The 18,986-nt window shown below is 39.9% G+C and overlaps 1 protein-coding gene across 12 annotated transcripts in view; it reads right to left on the reverse strand.

Annotated features, from left to right (window-relative positions):
- The window catches only part of gtdc1 (glycosyltransferase-like domain containing 1), a 370,690-nt gene that overhangs the window by 12,630 nt on the left and 339,074 nt on the right, over positions 1-18,986 (reverse strand). For 6 of the 12 annotated variants that reach the window (XM_043694114.1, XM_043694109.1, XM_043694103.1 and 3 more), the window contains one exon: positions 2,705-5,123. The exons of 3 other annotated variants lie outside the window; for them this stretch is intronic. In XM_043694114.1, coding sequence (XP_043550049.1) covers positions 5,040-5,123 — 84 coding nt within the window. In that variant the 3' untranslated portion in view covers positions 2,705-5,039. Of the gene's footprint in view, positions 1-2,704; positions 5,124-9,230; positions 10,014-13,361; positions 14,323-18,986 lie in introns of those variants that run through there. 3 more of the 12 variants (XM_043694110.1, XM_043694113.1, XM_043694108.1) reach the window with 3 other exon arrangements.

Consider the following 18,986-nt stretch of genomic DNA (forward strand, 5'->3'; position numbering starts at 1 on the left):
TTTAATGCCCTCTGTCCAACTGCATTTATCTTGAGGACCAAGTGTGAAGGTAGTGAGACTCTGAGTATGTTGGAAGCTCTGATAGAGAAGGCCTTTATCATCACAAGTCAAAAAATAAAGCTTTGTGATTGGTTTGCTTTTTTTTAAAAGGCCTTTTATGCTTAGGCATAACTGATAATGATTGACATATTTATGTTTTAAGATCCTTTTGTTCCATTATTCATTTAGACTCTAACTTTGTAAGTAGTAAGCGATCTCCTTATTCTTCCTACCAATGTATGGCTCAAACTCATGCTATAAGAAGAATGTGCAGAGTTACATGGAAAAGACAGGGGAGTTCTACTAAGTGAATCACTCATTAACTGGGTCAGTGCAGATTCAACAGGCCAAATGACCTCCTGTGTGCAACAATTTTGTATTGAACAGTTTGCCAATTATTCATCCATTCTGAATGTTTATTCTTTCTGTAATTTATTGCAGTTCTTGAAGGAACTGATTGCCTCCAATTTGCTATCACCTGTAAATTTGTAAATTGTGTTTTTGATTCTAAGGTCTAAACTGTAAATATAAATTGCAAACATCAGTCATTGATGAACAGATCCTTCTGGAGCATCACTCCCCCACATTCTGCCACTCTGAATAAATACTGTTTACTCCCACTCTGCTTTCCATCTTGAAGCCAACTAACAATCTATGCTGTCACTTGTCCCACAGATCCACATTCTCTGGCATTATTTATTAGTTGATACTGGGGTAACTTATCAAGTGTCTTTTGGAAATCCAGATAATCTACTGTTAGATTTACCGTTGACCACTTTTATTCCCTCTGTTGAAAAGTCAATAATAGGGTAGATAGAACATAAGGTTAGTAAAGTTTGTAGTAGTTTAATTTTCAAGGATTATTTTTAATATTAATCTTTTAAATATTTCCACCAAAAATGTCATCAGCCCTCATATAAACACAATTATTCCAAAAAAAGAGAAAAAAGCATAGTAACTAACAGATCAATTTCAGGAATAATAAATCCTTCCACAGATTTATGGAAGGTTGTGAAAATTGGATTTCCACTTATAGATGGTCAAAGTGTAATTCTTCCTTTGTCTTTGCATTTAATGTTTGTATGCTTTGACAGTGGTAAAGAAAGTCTTAATAATTGTCTTATTCTATGTTTTAAGAAAGCCAACAAGATCCCATTGAAATATGAATTTGTGGTGTTTGAGCACAGGAAAGGTGAGGGATCATGTATTTTTCCAAAACATTATTATTTCCTATTCCTCATTATATTTTACTCATTTTCCACATCCTTTAATTACGAGAACATAATGATATTCAGTATACTTATTGAAAACTGGGTATGCATATTATTCAGTTACTAGTTGACAGAAGCAGTTCTTATAGAAGAGTGATTCACCTTTATCAACTTTTTCTGCTTATCAGGTGGAATTCTCTGTTGTCCAAGGACCTCGACTATCACAGTCGCTATCAAAAAATATTCACTCCAATAGCAAGCTTGACTCTTGCCATTTCAAGCATTGAAAGCCAAACTAAGAACACTAAACCTCAAAAACAAATGGCGTAATTATTATACTGTAGAATTATGGAGCACAGCTGTAAAATAACTTTGCAAGGGGCATTTTAATGTATAAACCAATTCACAGATTATAATCCAATGAACTAACACTTTATTGTTCTCTCTGCTTTATCTCAATGTAGGCAATGTGCATATATTGTTATTGTTCTAATTTTGCTCATTGATTCAAAAAGTTGCAGTTTGCATATAACAAATTCTAAATGTTGTTGAACTTTTATATTGGATCTTTATGGGTAAGATCCAAAAAGAATTACTGGTATGGAAATAAAGGAATTCTTCTGTAAATTTTAAAAAATTCAATCAAGGTATAGGGAATGGAGTGAACGCTCCTTTGTCAGTGTGATTTGTAACACAGCACAGTAGGGGTTGGTGCACACAATGAAAGTTTAGGGAGTCATTCAGCGGGTTTCTATGCATCCAATGTCTAAAGGTATTAAGGTATACTGGTGTGTTAAGATGACCTCCTGCTCTTCAGCTCTAAACATGGAAAGCAGGAAATGAGGTATATGGATTTCTTTCTTCCTGGTTATTTATTTCCAGGGGAATATAACTCACATAGAAAGCACCTTTGGCCACTCAAAAGATGGACAAAAAGTGCCCCGAGACCCCCTTCTGTCCACAGGAACAATAGACTGAACTGGAGAACAACTAACGCTGTGTGGAAAGTTAAGACTTTCAGGTAGGTCTATTCAAATTCCAATGATGTGCGACGCTAAAGAATGGGTGAGGATTTCACTAGCCACAGCAGGTTTAGGATCAAAAGGTCCCGTTAAAGAAAAGACGGCAGGGAAATCTTAAAACCCTTTTGTAATGTAACTTTATAAACCAAACACAAAGGATCCCTAGATTGAGGCCTGTTACACAGAGAACAAAGGGTGCAACAAAACTGATTTGATTGATGGAAGTAGTGTGCTGGCTCAATCATATGATCTGATTAATACTTTTCAATCACAGAATTTAAGTTGTGGAGTTTATTGCAAATGCTATAGTAATCCAAAGATGTATTTCTAACCAGAAATACAATTATTCTGTAAACAGTTTCAGAAAGTGGTGCATTGTAATTCATTGAACACGGTGTAAACTGTATTGAATTTTTAAAAATACAACATTCATTGACAGGTTTTCAAATGTTTTTATTTCAAAAAATTTAATCTTGCAAGCCAACTAATTTCACATTTAAAAATAAAACAATAACTATAAAGCAATAACTATATCAACAGATATAATGTAAATATTTGCAGCAGGTCTTAAACTTCAGGCTAGCATGGAACATTTTATTAAAGAGAACAAATCCTATTAACTTGAGTAGCTATTTAACATTTTCTACATTCACTCCACAATTACTTGACAGCCCATCAAGAGTTAATTATATCAAACTCATCACTATTGACTTAGAAGCAGTCACCACCATAGGTTTTTTTTATTTACAAAGCTTGCCACTGTGATTTGGGGTGGGCATTCTTCGCACTGCAAACGTGCACATCTGAATCAGTCTGACATTTTCAGTCATGATGAAAAAATTGCATTAATGTCTTCTTGTTTTGATGTCATAACCAGGTGAAAGAAATTATTCCTGAAGATTATTTCCTATATTCCTTGTTCTTCTTTACTTGTCTTGAACATGTGTATCCTTTCCATGTTTATATTCTTGCAGACATGGGGATTCATTCAAGTGAGAATTGAATTTGGGAACAATGAATGCTCCTCCCAAAACTTCCCAGCACTGGTATAATGTATTATTCTTTTCCTTATACTTGACTACCATGATGCCTTAGTAATATTTGTCAACTCCGACGGCAACCACAATGAAGAGACTATACACAGAATTCCTAATTACAGATTAAAGACAAAGAAAAACCTACACTACAGTTTCCATGTGGCAGCTGATGTGAGGTACAAAGGAACAAAGAGTGCAAAGTCCTCCTCTTTTTCATCTGCACAAATGTAAAATGCATTAGATAGTGACTGTGGGTAGGTGTGCCTGGGGCTAAATTGCAGCTGCACGCTCTATCGTGTAGGAGGACAGTTTTGTGATGTACCCAGGGGCCTGAGTAACCTCTGCGAAGTCTATTAATGCCACAGTTAAGCACATTCTGCTCCTAACAAACAACATTACTCATGAAACATTTTTCTTAAAATTAAGTACATAAACTAGAGATTCATTGTGTCCTATCTCGCCAAGTTTTTTTTTACTGCTGCTTATATTTTCCTGGCCTGGTGTCATACCATCAGCGTTCCAGAGTAAAAAGCCAAGTCTATCTAAAAAGCCAAAAAAACATTGCTGTAAGCGACAGAGATACAGTATCACTGAAGAGATGCTGAGAAGAAAGCTATGACCCCAAACAGCACTACTGCATGATTTTAAAAAAATCCTTTGCATCGTGACATAGCTGTGAGGTATTCGAGAAGTAAAAGGGCTCAATTTGCCAATCTTTTGGGCAAGTGTTAATTAATACTGCAATACCAATGCTGAATATTTCTGGACATTTATTTAGTATTTATGCCAGCAAATGTTACTCTTTAATTGTGCTTTTCATTCAAATACTCGAATTTGCAACTGCTTACAGCTATAATCAGTTAGGAAACAGTTTGTTGGAGGTAGATTTTGATAGTGCCTGCTGTCTGCACACGGAGAGGGAAGAAAACATCCCTGTTTACAGTGCATCAAATAGATGGCACCACACAACATATTCTCAATGCTAGTTTGAATTGCAGCTGTTTATCTTTTAGCCTTCCCTAAAATTAATTAATTGCAAATGCAACACTGTGAATCAAGGGAATACCTGCCAGACTTCTTATTAATACCTTTGCTAAAGAATCCTTGCAGCACACTGATTAATTCACAATAAAAAAAGACAGAAGCAATCTTTGCCTGAAAACAATTCATGGATGGTTGCCCGATTAGTCCGCTAGCACTCTGATCCTCCTTTCAGACCCTGTGGCCCTTTGAGGACATGACAGGACTCGAGCGATAACCTGGCAACCTAGGTATAAACACAGCCAAGTGTGAGCTTTTGAAGCTGCAACTTGGCTGCCATCAAGTCCACAAGAAGAAAGTATTTAGGCACCATGTCATACAGTACAAAGGATAAAAACAGATTCGACCGGAAATTCAATGTGGCACCACATATGGGATACATGAGTGTGGTTACACAACAGGCCACATATTTTTGAACAGATAGTCTCCTGCATGTGAAACAGGGACATGTGTAACCATCGTAACTTTGCTATGAATCTGTATTTAATTTGGGTTGGGTGGTGGCAGGGATCGAAGATCTAAAGCCGCCACAGGTTTGTGGCAGATGGCTCTGTGTCAGCTATGACAAGCAGCCAGGCTCAGCTTCCTCTGCAGATTTTCTTTCTCTCTGATCAGGTAAATATGGGCACACTCTGGAAACTTCCACAGATTCTGCCTAAGGCTGCAAGTTTGTGACTTAAACCCATCTGTCACAAATCTTCTCCAGCTTCTGCTGCGAGCAGAGACCTGAATTTGCCACGAAGAACTACCCAGGAAAAGCGGGCCAAGTCAACCTATACGAAAGAACAGAAACTTTTTTAAAGGACAAAGAAATTTCCTTTTACATCTCCATATAATAAAGTACTCAACAGTGTGCTTAGAAAAAAATAAACCTGCACTTACTACATTGCACTTTTCCATCAATGCTGCTCTTTTACATAAAGACAATTTAATGAAAATGAAAAGCCTCAAACTTAAATGCACACAATACTAGAACTCAGTGGCATGGTTACAAATTGCTGACTTCAAACTATTATGGTCACCGGTTCTTCTGACTAACTCAACTAGCTGAGTGTACCTGGCTTGAATTCTGCTGCACTTGTAGCGAAACAGCACGTCTGCTCTGTTTCGTGCACAGATTCTGAGGATGTGACCCAAGTTTTGGCTAATTTTGCCAGAACTGTTCAAAACAGTAGGCAAAATTGAGGACTGGAGTTCAGGCAGCATCCAAGGAGCTTCGAAATCGACGTTTCGGGCAAAAGCCCTTCATCAGGAATAAAGGTAGTACTTTATTCCTGATGAAGGGCTTTTGCCTGAAACGTCGATTTCGAAGCTCCTTGGATGCTGCCTGAACTGCTGTGCTCTTCCAGCACCACTAATCCAGAATCTGGTTTCCAGCATCTGCAGTCATTGTTTTTACCTCCAAAAGTGAGGTCTGCAGATGCTGGAAATCAGAGCCTAGATTAGAGTGGTGCTGGAAAAGCACAGTGCTGGAAAAGCACAGCAGGTCAGGCAGCATCTGAGGAGCAGGAAAATCGACGTTTTGGGAAAAAGCCCTTCTTCAGGAATGAATTTTCCTGTTCCTCAGATTCTGCCTGACCTGCTGTGCTTTTCCAGAAACACTAACCTAGGCTCTGTTCAAAACAGTAGCTTATTGGAAATAATCAAAGTTACTGGAAAAGCTCAGCAGGTCTGGCAGAATCTGTGGAGAGAAATCAGGGTTAAAGTTTCAGGTCGAGCGACCCTTCCCATGTGAGGAAGGGCTACTTGATCCGAAATATTAACTCTGATTTGTCTCCACAGATCTGCCAGACCTGCTGAGCTTTTCCAGCAATTTGAATATGCTTCTGATTACAGCATCTGCAGTTTGTTTGTTTTTTTATTGCCTATTGGTAATATTGTACGTCAATTTAGGAAAGGAAAACAATGGATTTACTCTACCCTACAAAATGAATTCCTGTTGGTGTAAGCATAATGGTACTGACTGCAGTTGTATAAAAGCCTTTGGTAAAAATTTTCTTAGTTCTACAGCCGGGTAACAACACTGATGTTTTAGGAATAAAGTTTTAAAGAAAAGGAAATATCTACACAAAAACACAAAATACTGCTGTATTGCTCTAGTTAGAGAGAGGAGCTCAGATTATAACTTCTGCTCGTCTTCATCCGTGGTTCTTCAAGAAGCTAAACCATTCATTGTACACGGGTCATTTATAGCGTTAGGTTCATGTTTTGTGCCTTGTGGTTATTCATGAGGTAAAATAGAGGTAAAGAAGATTTTACAACAGATTGCTTCTCAATGGCAAGTTTGCATTGGAACAGCAGAGGCAGTGACAATGGAGATGTGACTGTGCATTTCCACCTGGATCCGGACAGCTGAAACTGGAAGCTTACAATAAAGAGATTCTTTTTATTCGCCATCTTTTCTCAGTGGTGGGTGGGATAATCTGGCAACCCTTTTACTCATTTGAGGTTGCACTAAACATTTAGGGACAGAAGAAAACACAGACACCTCCTGAGTTAAAAAAACAAACTGAATATGATCTTGTGGCACATGATTTGTTTGAAAAAGGCATGTTATTCAAATAATGCCGTGAACATTGACTCTCTTTGCTGCTTTTAAAATTTCTGAACAATTGTCAACCTTGACTAAGTTGGCAGCACTTTGCTCTGAGCCACAAGTTTGTGTGCTCAAGTCAACAAAAAATCCTACTCCAGGACTTGAGCATAAATATCAAAGCTGACACTCCAATGCAGCAGTGAGGGAGTACTGCACTACTAGAAGTGTCATCTTGTGGAGACAATAGGCTGAATCTCTGCACAGCCTTGAAGATGAATATAAAAGATTCTGTGGCCCAATTTTAAATGAGAAGAGGAGCTATCTATGTCCACTCTCTCTTTACCAAGCAAAAATGTCCTCTCTCTCTTTTCCAAGCCCTCTTTCATGCAAATGCAAGAGATACAACATTTGTCTCTTCATCAGGAATGGCTAGGTGATGTCATTCCATTGTTTATCAACCTTCACTGGTTCTAAATCAATTTCCATAATTCTTTTCTAACTCATTTTAAAATACTTCAAAATCTATATTCGCACAAAGAAAATGAAGAACTCACTGTTGAGCACTTTTTTTTAACCTTTCCTCACATCAATAATCCCCCATTTTGGTTGTTAACCTTATTTGTACACTGTCCATGATTGTGAAGGCATCTCTGAGTGCCAGCCCCAATTACAATAGACCAATCAAGGTTTGAAAGTGTCAGACTTAGTTCAGTGGTAACATTCATGCTAATCAGAAATGTGTGGATTCCACTCCTGAGGCTAAAGCAGATAATCTATGCTGACACTTCAAGGAGGAATGCATTGTGAAATGTATAGTGTTTTAGATGAGGCCCCATCTGGCTTTCTAAAGGAGACATAAACTATACTATGGCAACAGTCAAAGAAAAATAGGGTAGTCATTTTGGTGTTCTGGCTATTGTTTATCCCTCGACCATCATTGCAACAATTTAACTGGTGCATCTCCGGTGGCAGTACTTCTCCACATAATGAAAGTACTTCAAAAGTACCTTATTCACCGTGAAGTACTTTTGAATGTCCAGGAATGTGAAAGTTTCAATTTAAGTTATTTTATCATAAGCAATAACTTGTGATTTAACAGGTCTAGCTTCTATATGTAATGACCTATTTATTATAACAACTTTACTCCTACAATGTTGTTTGTGTACATCAAGATACCTCAAAGCACTTCACATTTGGAACAGAAGGAACACTGAATTGGAGAAAAGGGAAAAACAGATGGTTAAGAAGGAGAATGCAAAAGGGCAAGTGATGACAGTTTGTCAGGCTTTTAAATAAGGAGATAGGAGCAAATGTGGACGGAACCAGGAGTCCCAGAATTGCAGTAGATAAGACTACTATTTGTACTTTCCTTTAAAAATAATGATACTCCAGTGCAGCACCAGGGACTGTTGTAATTTCCATTGATAAGGTGTTAAACCAAGGCATTTGCCTGCTCAAGTGGAGTTTAAAGATCCCATTAAAGAAGAGCAAGGGAGGGTGTAATCTCTGTTCTGCTAGCCAACATTTATCCTTCAATCAACATCACACAAAAAAACTATCCAGTCATTATCACAATGCAGTTTGTTGTATGCAAATTGAACTGCTTTCCCACATTTCAACAGTGACTACACTTGAAAGGTACTTCATTAGCCATATAATGCTTTGAGACATCTGGTGGTCCTGAAAAGTCCTATAAATGTGGAGTTTTCTTTTTTTCTTTTTATTTACTTCATCAAAGGCCTTTATCAGCTGTTAACATTTTCATTATGACAGTAATCTCAAGACAATAACATTCTAAAATTTAGAAGCCCATTTGGCTACATGTTCACTCATATGGAAGACATGGGGTTCAGAGCAAAAGTTGAAGCATAATTCTGCTATTGCAGTAATTAAACTTAAGCTGAACTAGTTCATGTGTTTACCATGTGGAGTTCATTACAGTGCTCAGATGTACTGCCAAGGAGAACAGCATGACTGAACAGTCTTTGGATATAAAAAGGTTACATGAGCTACCAAATTTGATAAGTAGATAGTCCAAATAGCTACCAATGGAGAATTAGTTTTGATTTATTTTGTAACATTTCACATGCCGCTTACATCTTAACAGCAGATAGATAAAATTTATCTTAAATCACTGCTGTAAAAGATTGGGAAAAATCAAGTTAACAATGCCATCAAATCAAAAACTTTAGGCTCTTTTCAATAGATAGGATTGCACATAATTTTTTAAAAATGTATTTTTATTAAAAAGAAACTTTTTTCTTTTGAATATTACAAATACAAAACCAAACAATTCAAACCAATTTTTTAAAAAACTGCTAATTACATAAATAAATACTAATAACTAAGCAAAAAAGGAAAATCTTAATGATAATAATGATAACAACCATAACACAGCTCAGCAAAGCAAATCAATAGCCCTCGATCATCAAGCGCATAAGTTTATACATATTCATATGTTCGTAGTTCCTCCCCTCTGGACACCAAACACATTACATAGAATTGCCATGGCTATATAAAGGCTCTTATTAGTATGGCGGACAATCTGTACCCAGATAGTTCAAAAAGGGCCTCCATGTCTTATAGAAATTCTCAGTTTTATGGTGCACCAAACTCATCAGACAGTCCAAGGGGTGTGCTCCATGACTAGCTTACGCCAACCAGCCAACCCCGGGGGATTGTCCCACCCTAATAGAAAATTCTTCCTGGCACAAAAAGTGAGGATGCTGAAAAGGCTTTTCTTCTGTGCATCTAATGAAAGAGAATGAATAAAGCCAAGAAGAGGAGATACCAGGTCCATCTCCACCTCCGTCCCCAAGGCCTTCTCTATTTCACTTACCACAACACTCCAGTATGCCCGCAGTCTGTGGCAGGACCAAAGACAATGAGTAAGCGTGCCCATGCTCACTTTTCATTTAGGACACATTGAAGATGCTCCCGCTTTAAATTTAGCAAGGCAGTCAGGGGCCAGATGGACCCTGAGGAGAATCTTCAATTGCACGTTGTGTGTCCTGCTGCAAATCGAGATTTTTCTTGCATTTTCCCAGATATCCTCCCATATTTCACAAGCGATCTCAACGTTCAAGAGATCAGAAGCACCTCCCATCTACAAAGGTCCTGCTTGATTCTGTCAAATAAATGGGCAAAACTGGCTTTAAATAGCTGATCAAAAATGGGAGTAATAAATATACCTAAGTAGAGAAAGCCCTCCTGCGACCATCTAAAGGGGCACTGAGATCCGCCCTCAGGATCAGGCACTTTCAGGAGACAACCCATGGGCATGGCCTCTGACTTTGCAAAATTGATCTTATAACCCGAGAAGCCACCAAACAGATTGATGCATTGTATCAGATGTGGCACTGAAACTGTTGGGTTTTGATAAGACAATAAGAACATCATCCGCATGCAGTGAGATCTTATGTGACTTCGTCCCCACTTCTGGAGTTATTATATTGGGATCCCTGCATATTGCCTTTGCCAGCCGTTTGATCACCAATGTGAAAAGCAGTGGTAACAAGGGACAGCCCTGTCGACTGGCCCTACAAATATTAAAATTGCTTGACCGTACACCATTGGCGAGGACCACAGCAAGAGGATCACTATACAAAGCTTCCACTCACTTAATGAAAGTCTCTCCCAGGTCAAACCGCTTGAAAGCATGAAAAAGATATGGCCACCCGACCCTGTCAAATGACCTTTCCGCATCTAAGGAGATCACCAATCCCTGTATCGATTGCTGTTGACATACTTGGATGATGTTAAGTTACCTCCTGACATTATCCATCGATTTGTGACGATTCTTCAGCCTTTAAAAAGTTTTTTACAGCTTCATCAATGGTGGAACTTGGAGGTGTTCCATAGAAAGTTTGAACCTAATTGCGCTACCTCATAACACCATCTTCCCAACAAGTATTGTTTCAAATCGTTTCTAGCCTTAATGCCAGAGTCATGGATAGAATTTTGAAGTCAACATTCAGAAGTGAAATGAGTCTATCGGAAGCACAATCCTCTGGGGCCTGCCCTTTTTTTTAAAAATGAGAGAGATGAGAGAGAGATGTTCGCCTCTCTTAGAGATGGTGGGAGGAGGCCACGACTATGTGAGTCGTTAAACATACTAAGCATCGGCTCTGACAATATACCTACAAATTCTTTATAGATCTCACTGGGGAGCCTGTCAGGACCAGGAGCCTTCCTATTCTGGAGCTGTCTGACAGCCTCCTGCACCTTTTGCTCTGACAACTCTTGTTCAGGCGTCACTGCTGGAAGGCCCAAATTCTTAATAAAGGACTCCATCCTAGCCCACCCACTCTCACAGCTTTCAGAATGGTATAATTCAGCGTAAAATTTCCAGAATGCTGCATTAATCCTTTTAGAATTGCAAGTCAAATTTCCACTGTCTTCCATTACGGCTTGGGGGGGCACTCCTTTTCCTAGCAAGATATGCTAGGTACTTGCCTGGCTTATCCCCATGCTCAAACAGCCTTTGACATGCAAATGTAAGCTCCCTCTTGGCTGTCCGTGAGAACCTGGAGTTCAGTGTAGACCAGAGCACCGTGATCCTCTGCAGTTTAACTAGTGAGGGCCTGTCAAAGTATGCCTTTTCAGCTACTTTCAGATGCATCGCGATCAAGTGTTGCTGCTCACCAGTCTGTTGCTTCTTATTGGGTGAATAATAAATTCACCCCTAGCATTGGCTTTAGCTATTTCCCAAAGAATGGATGGGCTAAAGGTCGAGCCTGAATTAATATCTAAGAAAGCTTGAAGTCATTTAAAAAAAAGAATTCAATAAACTTGCTATCCTTAAGGATGAAGGGGTCCAGTCAGTCACTAGTGCCTCGAGCCTACCACTGTACCCTTACTCTCAACCATTAAATACACTGGGGAGTGATCGGAAATAGGAGGAGACAGTGAGGACTGCAGATGCTGGAGATCAGAGCTGAAAATGTGTTGCTGGAAAAGCGCAACAGGTCAGGCAGCATTCAAGGAACAGGAGAATCGACGTTTCGGGCATACGTCGATTCTCCTGTTCCTTGGATGCTGTCTGACCTGCTGCGCTTTTCCAGCAACACATTTTCAACTGTGATCGGAAATAGTGATATTGCCAATTGTACATGACGCAACCGAACCCAGATGTGCTGCGGGGGTCAGAGAAAGATCAATCCTGGTATGGCATTTATGTGGGTTTGAGAAGAACGTGAAGTTCCTGCTAATAGGGTGAAGGAGCTTCCAAACATCTATCAACCCCAATTCAGCACACAAATCCCGTAATTGTTTAGATCGCAAAGAAGATATCGGTGGGCCGTTGGGCAATCTGTCTACCGTAGGATCTATGAGACAGCTGAAATCCCCTCCTACGATAATATGTTGAGATGCAAGGTTAACCAGTCTAGAAAGTGCATTTGTCAAGAATTTAAGGTGGTGGGCCAGGGGACAGTAAGCATTTAATATCCCATATTTTTCCCTATGTATCAAAGCTTTAAGGATTACAAATCTCCCATGAGTATCTTTCATGCACTCTAATAACTTAAATGGGAGATTCTTTCCAACCAAAATGGCCAACCCTCTACTCCTCTCATTGAAAGATGAGAAATAAACTGTCATACCCTTTTTGTTGCAACTTCAAATGCTCTGCATCACCCAAGTGTGGTTCTTGTAATAAAGCACATCCACTCTCTCCCTTTTAAGGCTGGAAAGTACCTTCTTCCTCTTGACAGGCAAATGACTCCCCTTAATATTCCAAGCGCACCACTTAAACACATCCTTAGCTATAACCTTCCACAGCACCACCTAGACTCCAGAGAGGAGGAACCTAAACTATGGATCACTGAGATTTAATGCAAAAGAATCCACAAAACCCACACAAGACTAAAAAAAAACTACATCTAACAGATCTACAAAACTCATAAAAACTATATACAGCAAAAACAGAAAAACAAACAAAAATCATCAAAGGCACTGATTGGAGGAATTTACCCCCCCCCCTTTCAAAGGGTTACCAAGACATCCTACAACCCTACTAACCATCCCAACTGCCCTCTCAGCTGCTACCAGCAAGGATTGCACCACATCCACCGACCACCTGGTAGAGAGAAAAGAAAAATCCCAAGAGCAAAGTTATTTTGTGGGCAGCACGGTGGCACAGTGGTTAGCACTGTTGCCTCACAGTGCCAGAGACCCGGGTTCAATTCCCGCCTCAGGCGACTGACTGTGTGGAGTTTGCACATTCTCCCTGTGTCTGCGTGGGTTTCCTCCGGGTGCTCCGGTTTCCTCCCACAGTCCAAAAAATGTAAAGGTTAGGTGAATTGGCCATGCTAAATTGCCCATAGTGTTAGGTGAAGGGGTGAAATGTAGGGGAATGGGTCTGGGTGGGTTGCGCTTCGGCGGGTCGGTGTGGACTTGTTGGGCCGAAGGGCCTGTTTCCACACTGTAAATAATCTAATCTAATATCTAATACTATAGACAAGTAAACTAAAAATAAATATATCACCCATCCCTTAACATAACTTAGAAATTAAAAATAAATACTCTATCCATCCCAGACATCATTTCACGCAACTGATTATAAGAAAGGAGACTCCACCAAGTCCTTTTTAAAGAAGAGCAAACCCGAACAGTTCTGTCCTCTATGTCTATTCGGCCGTTCGACTTATGTCAAAGTGGCCACAAAGTTCTTTGTTTTCTCTGACGAGTCGAACAAAAGTATGAATCCATTATGATTGATCCAAAGCACTGCTGGATATCTTAAGGCATACTGGATCCCAAGCTCTCTCAATCTCCTTTTGACGCCATCATAGGACTTTCTTTTCTGGACCACTGCCACCAAGAGTTCTTGAAAAAAACATTACCCTGGAGTCGCAACATACCAACGCCATCGGGTCTCTCCCCTGGGTTTTAGAGGCTTCCATGACCCTCTGCTTGTCTTTATAATGATGGAATCTTACCAGGACAGGGCGTCAGTGCTGACCTGCACCTGCCTTTTGTGCCGCGATCCGGTAGGCTCTTTTCTCCAAACCAAGGGACCCCGGGAACCACTTCTCGAAGAAATCCACTGGACGTTTACCTTCTGTCCCCTCCAGTGTGCCAACAATGAGCAGGTTCTTTCTTCTGCTGCCGTTTTCGAGATTGTCTACCAGATCCAATAGACCCTGGACCTGTGTTTCCAGGGCTTCAATCCGGTTCTTGGAGGAGTCAGTCTATGCCTCTACCCTTCAGCCCAGAGCTCAAGCTCATCGGTTCTTTTCCCAGGTCTTGCAGCATAGCAGATTCAGGAGTCATCTTCTCTTCAATGTTTTTCCTGGATCTGCCTCCCTGGGACCTCATGAGATTTGATCAGCTCCTCAAACAGGGTCTGGTGAGTAAGCAAGCCCGCTGCCTCAGAGGGCTAGGCTGCGGCCCCGGCCTTGGGCGAGCTTCTTCCTTTCTTCGGCATTCTCCAGCTGCAAGGACAAAGGTAAGTAAGATTTTTCAGGTTTCCAGCTCCTTTACTGTGTTTTTACACATAGTAAAGTGTTTTGGATGGGTTCTGGCTCTGTCAGGTCGGTGTTGCAGTGCGGAGCCTTGCAAACGTGATCCTATCAGGATGCCGCCATCTTGGATCCCCGTGCGTAATGTTAACACACTGCTCTTTTCAAATGAGCCCACTCACAGCCTCCACCCCTGACCCTACTGATATTTGTGGTTTGGGGAGGAGTCATGGGTGGCAGGCTTTTTCATCTAAATCTAGTCCAAATGATAGAGTGAAAAATTTACACTTTTTTCTTGAATGCGGGGCTTATATTTAAAATGGTTTCTAATAGTCAGATTTGAACACAGAAAGTATCACAGTTTGACAACAATGGATCTAATGTTGGTTTTGGGATAGTGTGACAAAATAATACATTAGTTACCTTGGTTTAAATTTGTCATCTCTAAAGATCTCTCCTCATTTCAGACACTGAACACCTTAAATGCAATCATGTTCAGATCACCACATTGACAACTAAAACAGCAAAACCTAATATATATGATTTGATAGTTGACAAACATTCCACTTGAAATAGGGTCTCTTCAGATTGATTACCATTGCCATTGGCCTTGTATGTAAGATGATTTATACAAAGATAGGAAATAGGAGCAGGAGTAGTCCATTCAGCTCTTGGAGTCTGTCATTTGTCATTTAATATGATGTGGAGGTGCCGGTGTTGGACTGGGATGGACAAAGCTTTCGGAGGAGTGAGGGCTCTGAAAGCTTGCAGTTTCAGATAAACCTGTTGGACTATATTCTGGCGTCGTGTGATTCTTGACTTCATTTAACATGATCAAAGTTGATCATCCAACAAAGTACCCTGTTCCCGCCTTCTCCCCATTCTCTTTGAAACCTTAAGCCCCAAGAACCATGCTTAATTTCTTGTTGAAAACATTCAATGCTTTGGCCTTAAATGCTTTCTGCGATAGAGAATTCCACACTTTCACCATTCTGAGAAAATAAATCTCTCCTCAACTCAGCCCAAAATGGCCTCCTGCATATCCTTAGACTGTACCTCTGGTTCTGGTCTCCCAGTCATCAAGAACGTCTTTCTTGCATTTACCTGTCTATTCTTGTTAGAATTTTAATAAATTCTATGAGATCCCTCTCTTGTAAATTCCAGTGAATATAGTTCCAACTAACCAGGTCTCTCTTTGTATGTTAGTCCTGCCATCCCAGGAATCAATCTAGTAATCCTTTGTTGCACTCCTACCACATCCAGAACATCTTTCCTCAGACAAGGAGACCAAAACTTCATGCAATACTAGAGTTGTCGTCTCACCAGGGCTCTGGACAATTGCAACAGGACACCTCTGCTTCTGTAGTGAATCCTCTTGCTATGAAGGTCAGCATACCAGTTGCCTTCTTCACTGCTTCTGCATCTGCATGCTTACTTTCAGCAATCTGCATACAAGAACATCCATGTTCCCCTTTCCCAAACTACCACCATTCAAATAATAATCTGCCTTCCTATTTTTACTACCAAAGTGGATAACCTCTCATTTATTCACTTATACTTAATCTGCCATGCATTTCCCCACTTAATTTGTTCAAATCACACTGAAGCATCCTTGCATCCTCCTCACAGTTCACCCTTCAGCTAAGCTTTATATCGTCTGCAAGTTTGGAGATATTACATTTAGTTCTCCCACATCTAAACCATTATATATACATTGTGAATAGCTGGGGTCAAAGCACTTCTGCTCGCAGTCACTAGTCACTGTCTGCCAATTGGAAAATGACCCATTTATTCCTACTGTTTGTGTTCTGTCTGTCATTCAGATCAGCATAGTATCCTATTCAATGCACTTCAATTTTACAAGTTAATCTTTAATCCGGGATCTTATTGAAAGCCTTCTGATATCCATGCAAGCCACAACCATTTGCTACTAACTCTACAAGTTACATCTTTAAAAAAATTACAGTAGATTTGTCAAGCACGATTTCACTTTTATAAATCTAAGCTGACTCTGTCTAATCCTATATCTGTTTTCCAAATACTCTGCTATTAAATCTTTTACAATGGACTCCAGCATTTTCATACTACCCATGTCAGGTTAACCAGTCAATAAAAAGAACTATAAATTAATGGTTCACTTGTCAGTATTTCTAGGTTTCTTTTGGACTAGTATGAGAAAGTCCCTGGAGTGATGAATGAGAATTTGCTTTGAATTTGTGGCATTTTATGGGTAGTCAGAGTAAACACAGAAGAGCATTAGCTTGCTTTCTACTAGAAGATCATGTACTTCTTTTGTTTGGGGAAAAACTCATAGCTTGGAAAGCTATTGTTTTCAGTTACATTTTCAGTGACAGATTGGAGTTAAAATGCAATTCCTGAAGAATGGAGATAAGTCACAACAGTTAAGAACTAGGTGACTTTAGAGTAAGGATTTAGTTTGAAAATACCAGACCAAAACTGTTTAGTTGGAACCCTGAAGGGGTTATTTAAAGCTGAGAAAGTCTAGGCTTAGTTGTATGAATAATCAAGGAAGATTATCAAATTCGAAAAATAAAATAAATAGTTAAATCGAACCTATGAATGAAATGAGAAAGGAATTCTCTCATGTGTTTCAGTACTTTGAAGTGATGGTGTTGTTTTTATACTGTATGTATTACAAAATTAATACCATCCTTTTGGCCTAAGCATTTTTCATTAAATATTGAATCCTGATGCCTAATATATGGAGTAGGATAGATTCCCACGCTAATAATCTTGAGGGCATCAGTTAGCTCAGTTGGCTAGATGGCTGGTTTGTGATGTGGAGGGACATCAATAGCATCAGTTCAATTCTTGGACCAACTGAGGTCACCATGAAGGTCCGAACCATTCAAGCTTGCCCCTCTAAGGTGTGGTGACTCTTAGGTTAAACTGCCAATGAGAGACCAGCCCTATGGTCCTCTCAAAATGTGGCGACTTTAATCTAATAATCTGAATGACACAGGTAAAGGCAGGCTAAGGTAGAGTGTACACAATAAAGGATTCTCACCTGTGCTCAAGTTAGCAAATTGTTATTCTTACATTTAGTGATTTACTGTCCAGTCCTTTTCCAAAGTAGTAGGTGTCACATTATTGGCCCTTATGATTTGCAATGATAAATTCACATCAGGAATATATCATGAAGTAAAAACAAAAATCTAATACAGATATGTCTGGTCAACAAGACACTTGACTGAAAAAAATTAAAAATAGAAGTACTAAACAATATTTATTTGTTTGGAAGCTAACACAGGGTGTCAGCCATTACTGACTGGTGTACTGTACAATGGTAACATAAAAATGGTAACATAGATCAAGATGGTTACCCTGCCATTCTAAATCTAGGTATCATAAGCAAGTAACAGTAACTTTTCAACAGTAGTTAAAATACAGAAGATCAACCGAGAACAGGAGCTGCTGGAACAGAGATATACTAAACGCTAAATAATGTGCACATAAATCCTGAATCCTAAAGACCTTGTTGCTCCTGTACACAGTATGAACCGATGGTTCTTTCCCAACACTTGTGCTCCTCTACTTTTGTGATCAAAGACTTATCTATCTTGCCTCACTAAGCTTACTAGTATTCTTTAAGATGTTTGTCTAAGTTGGTTCTCTTTGAGTGATGTGAGTCACTTTTAGATTAGATTAGATTACATTACAGTGTGGAAACAGGCCCTTTGGCCCAACAAGTCCATACCGACCTGCCGAAGCGCAACCCACCCATACCCCTACATTTACCCCTTACCTAACACTACAGGCAATTTAGCGTGGCCAATTCACCTGACCTGCACATCTTTGGACTGTGGGAGGAAACCCACGCAGACATGGGGAGAACGTGCAAACTCCACACAGCCAGTCACCTGAGGCGGGAATTGAACCCAGGTCTCTGGCGCTGTGAGGCAGCAGTGCTAACCACTGTGCCACCGTGCCGCCCTGGTACAGCAATGAGTTGCTGGACATAGAGGTCAGTATACCATCCCCAAGTCACTCTTAATTTACATGTGCATAGTACTTGACATTGGTACAGTTTCCTCAGAGCCAGCTGTCAGGGTGAACAGAACCTCTGGCACTCCTGTTTATATCTGCCGCCAGGACACCCTGATTGGGCCAAATTATCAGCCCCAATCAGGAAACTCATATTCTATGAGGTCCACCTTGCTGACCTTGTTTCAATCACTACATCCCCCTAATTCCAGAGACGTAGACCTGTTCTTTTTATAGAGCTATAGAGTCATACAGCACAGAAACAGACCCTTCGGTCCAACCAGACCATACTGAACGCACTCCCAACTTAAACTAGTCCCACTTGCCTGCTCCTAGCCCATATCTGTCCAAACCTTTCCTCTTCATGTACCTATCCAAATGTCTTTTAAACGTTGTAATTGTACCCGCATCCATCACGTCTTCAAGAAATTCATTCCACATGCGAACTATCCTGTGCGTAAAAAATTTGCCTTTATTTTTTAAATCTCTCTCTTCTCACCTTAAAAATATGCCCCAAGTCTTGAAATCCCCCATTCTAAGGAAAAAGAAAACTACCATTAACCCAACTATACCCCTCATGAATTTATAAGCTTCTATAAGGTCACCTCTCAACCTCCTATATTCAAGTGAAA

Source organism: Chiloscyllium plagiosum, chromosome 7, assembly GCF_004010195.1.
Source record: "Chiloscyllium plagiosum isolate BGI_BamShark_2017 chromosome 7, ASM401019v2, whole genome shotgun sequence".
Lineage (NCBI taxonomy): Eukaryota > Metazoa > Chordata > Chondrichthyes > Orectolobiformes > Hemiscylliidae > Chiloscyllium > Chiloscyllium plagiosum.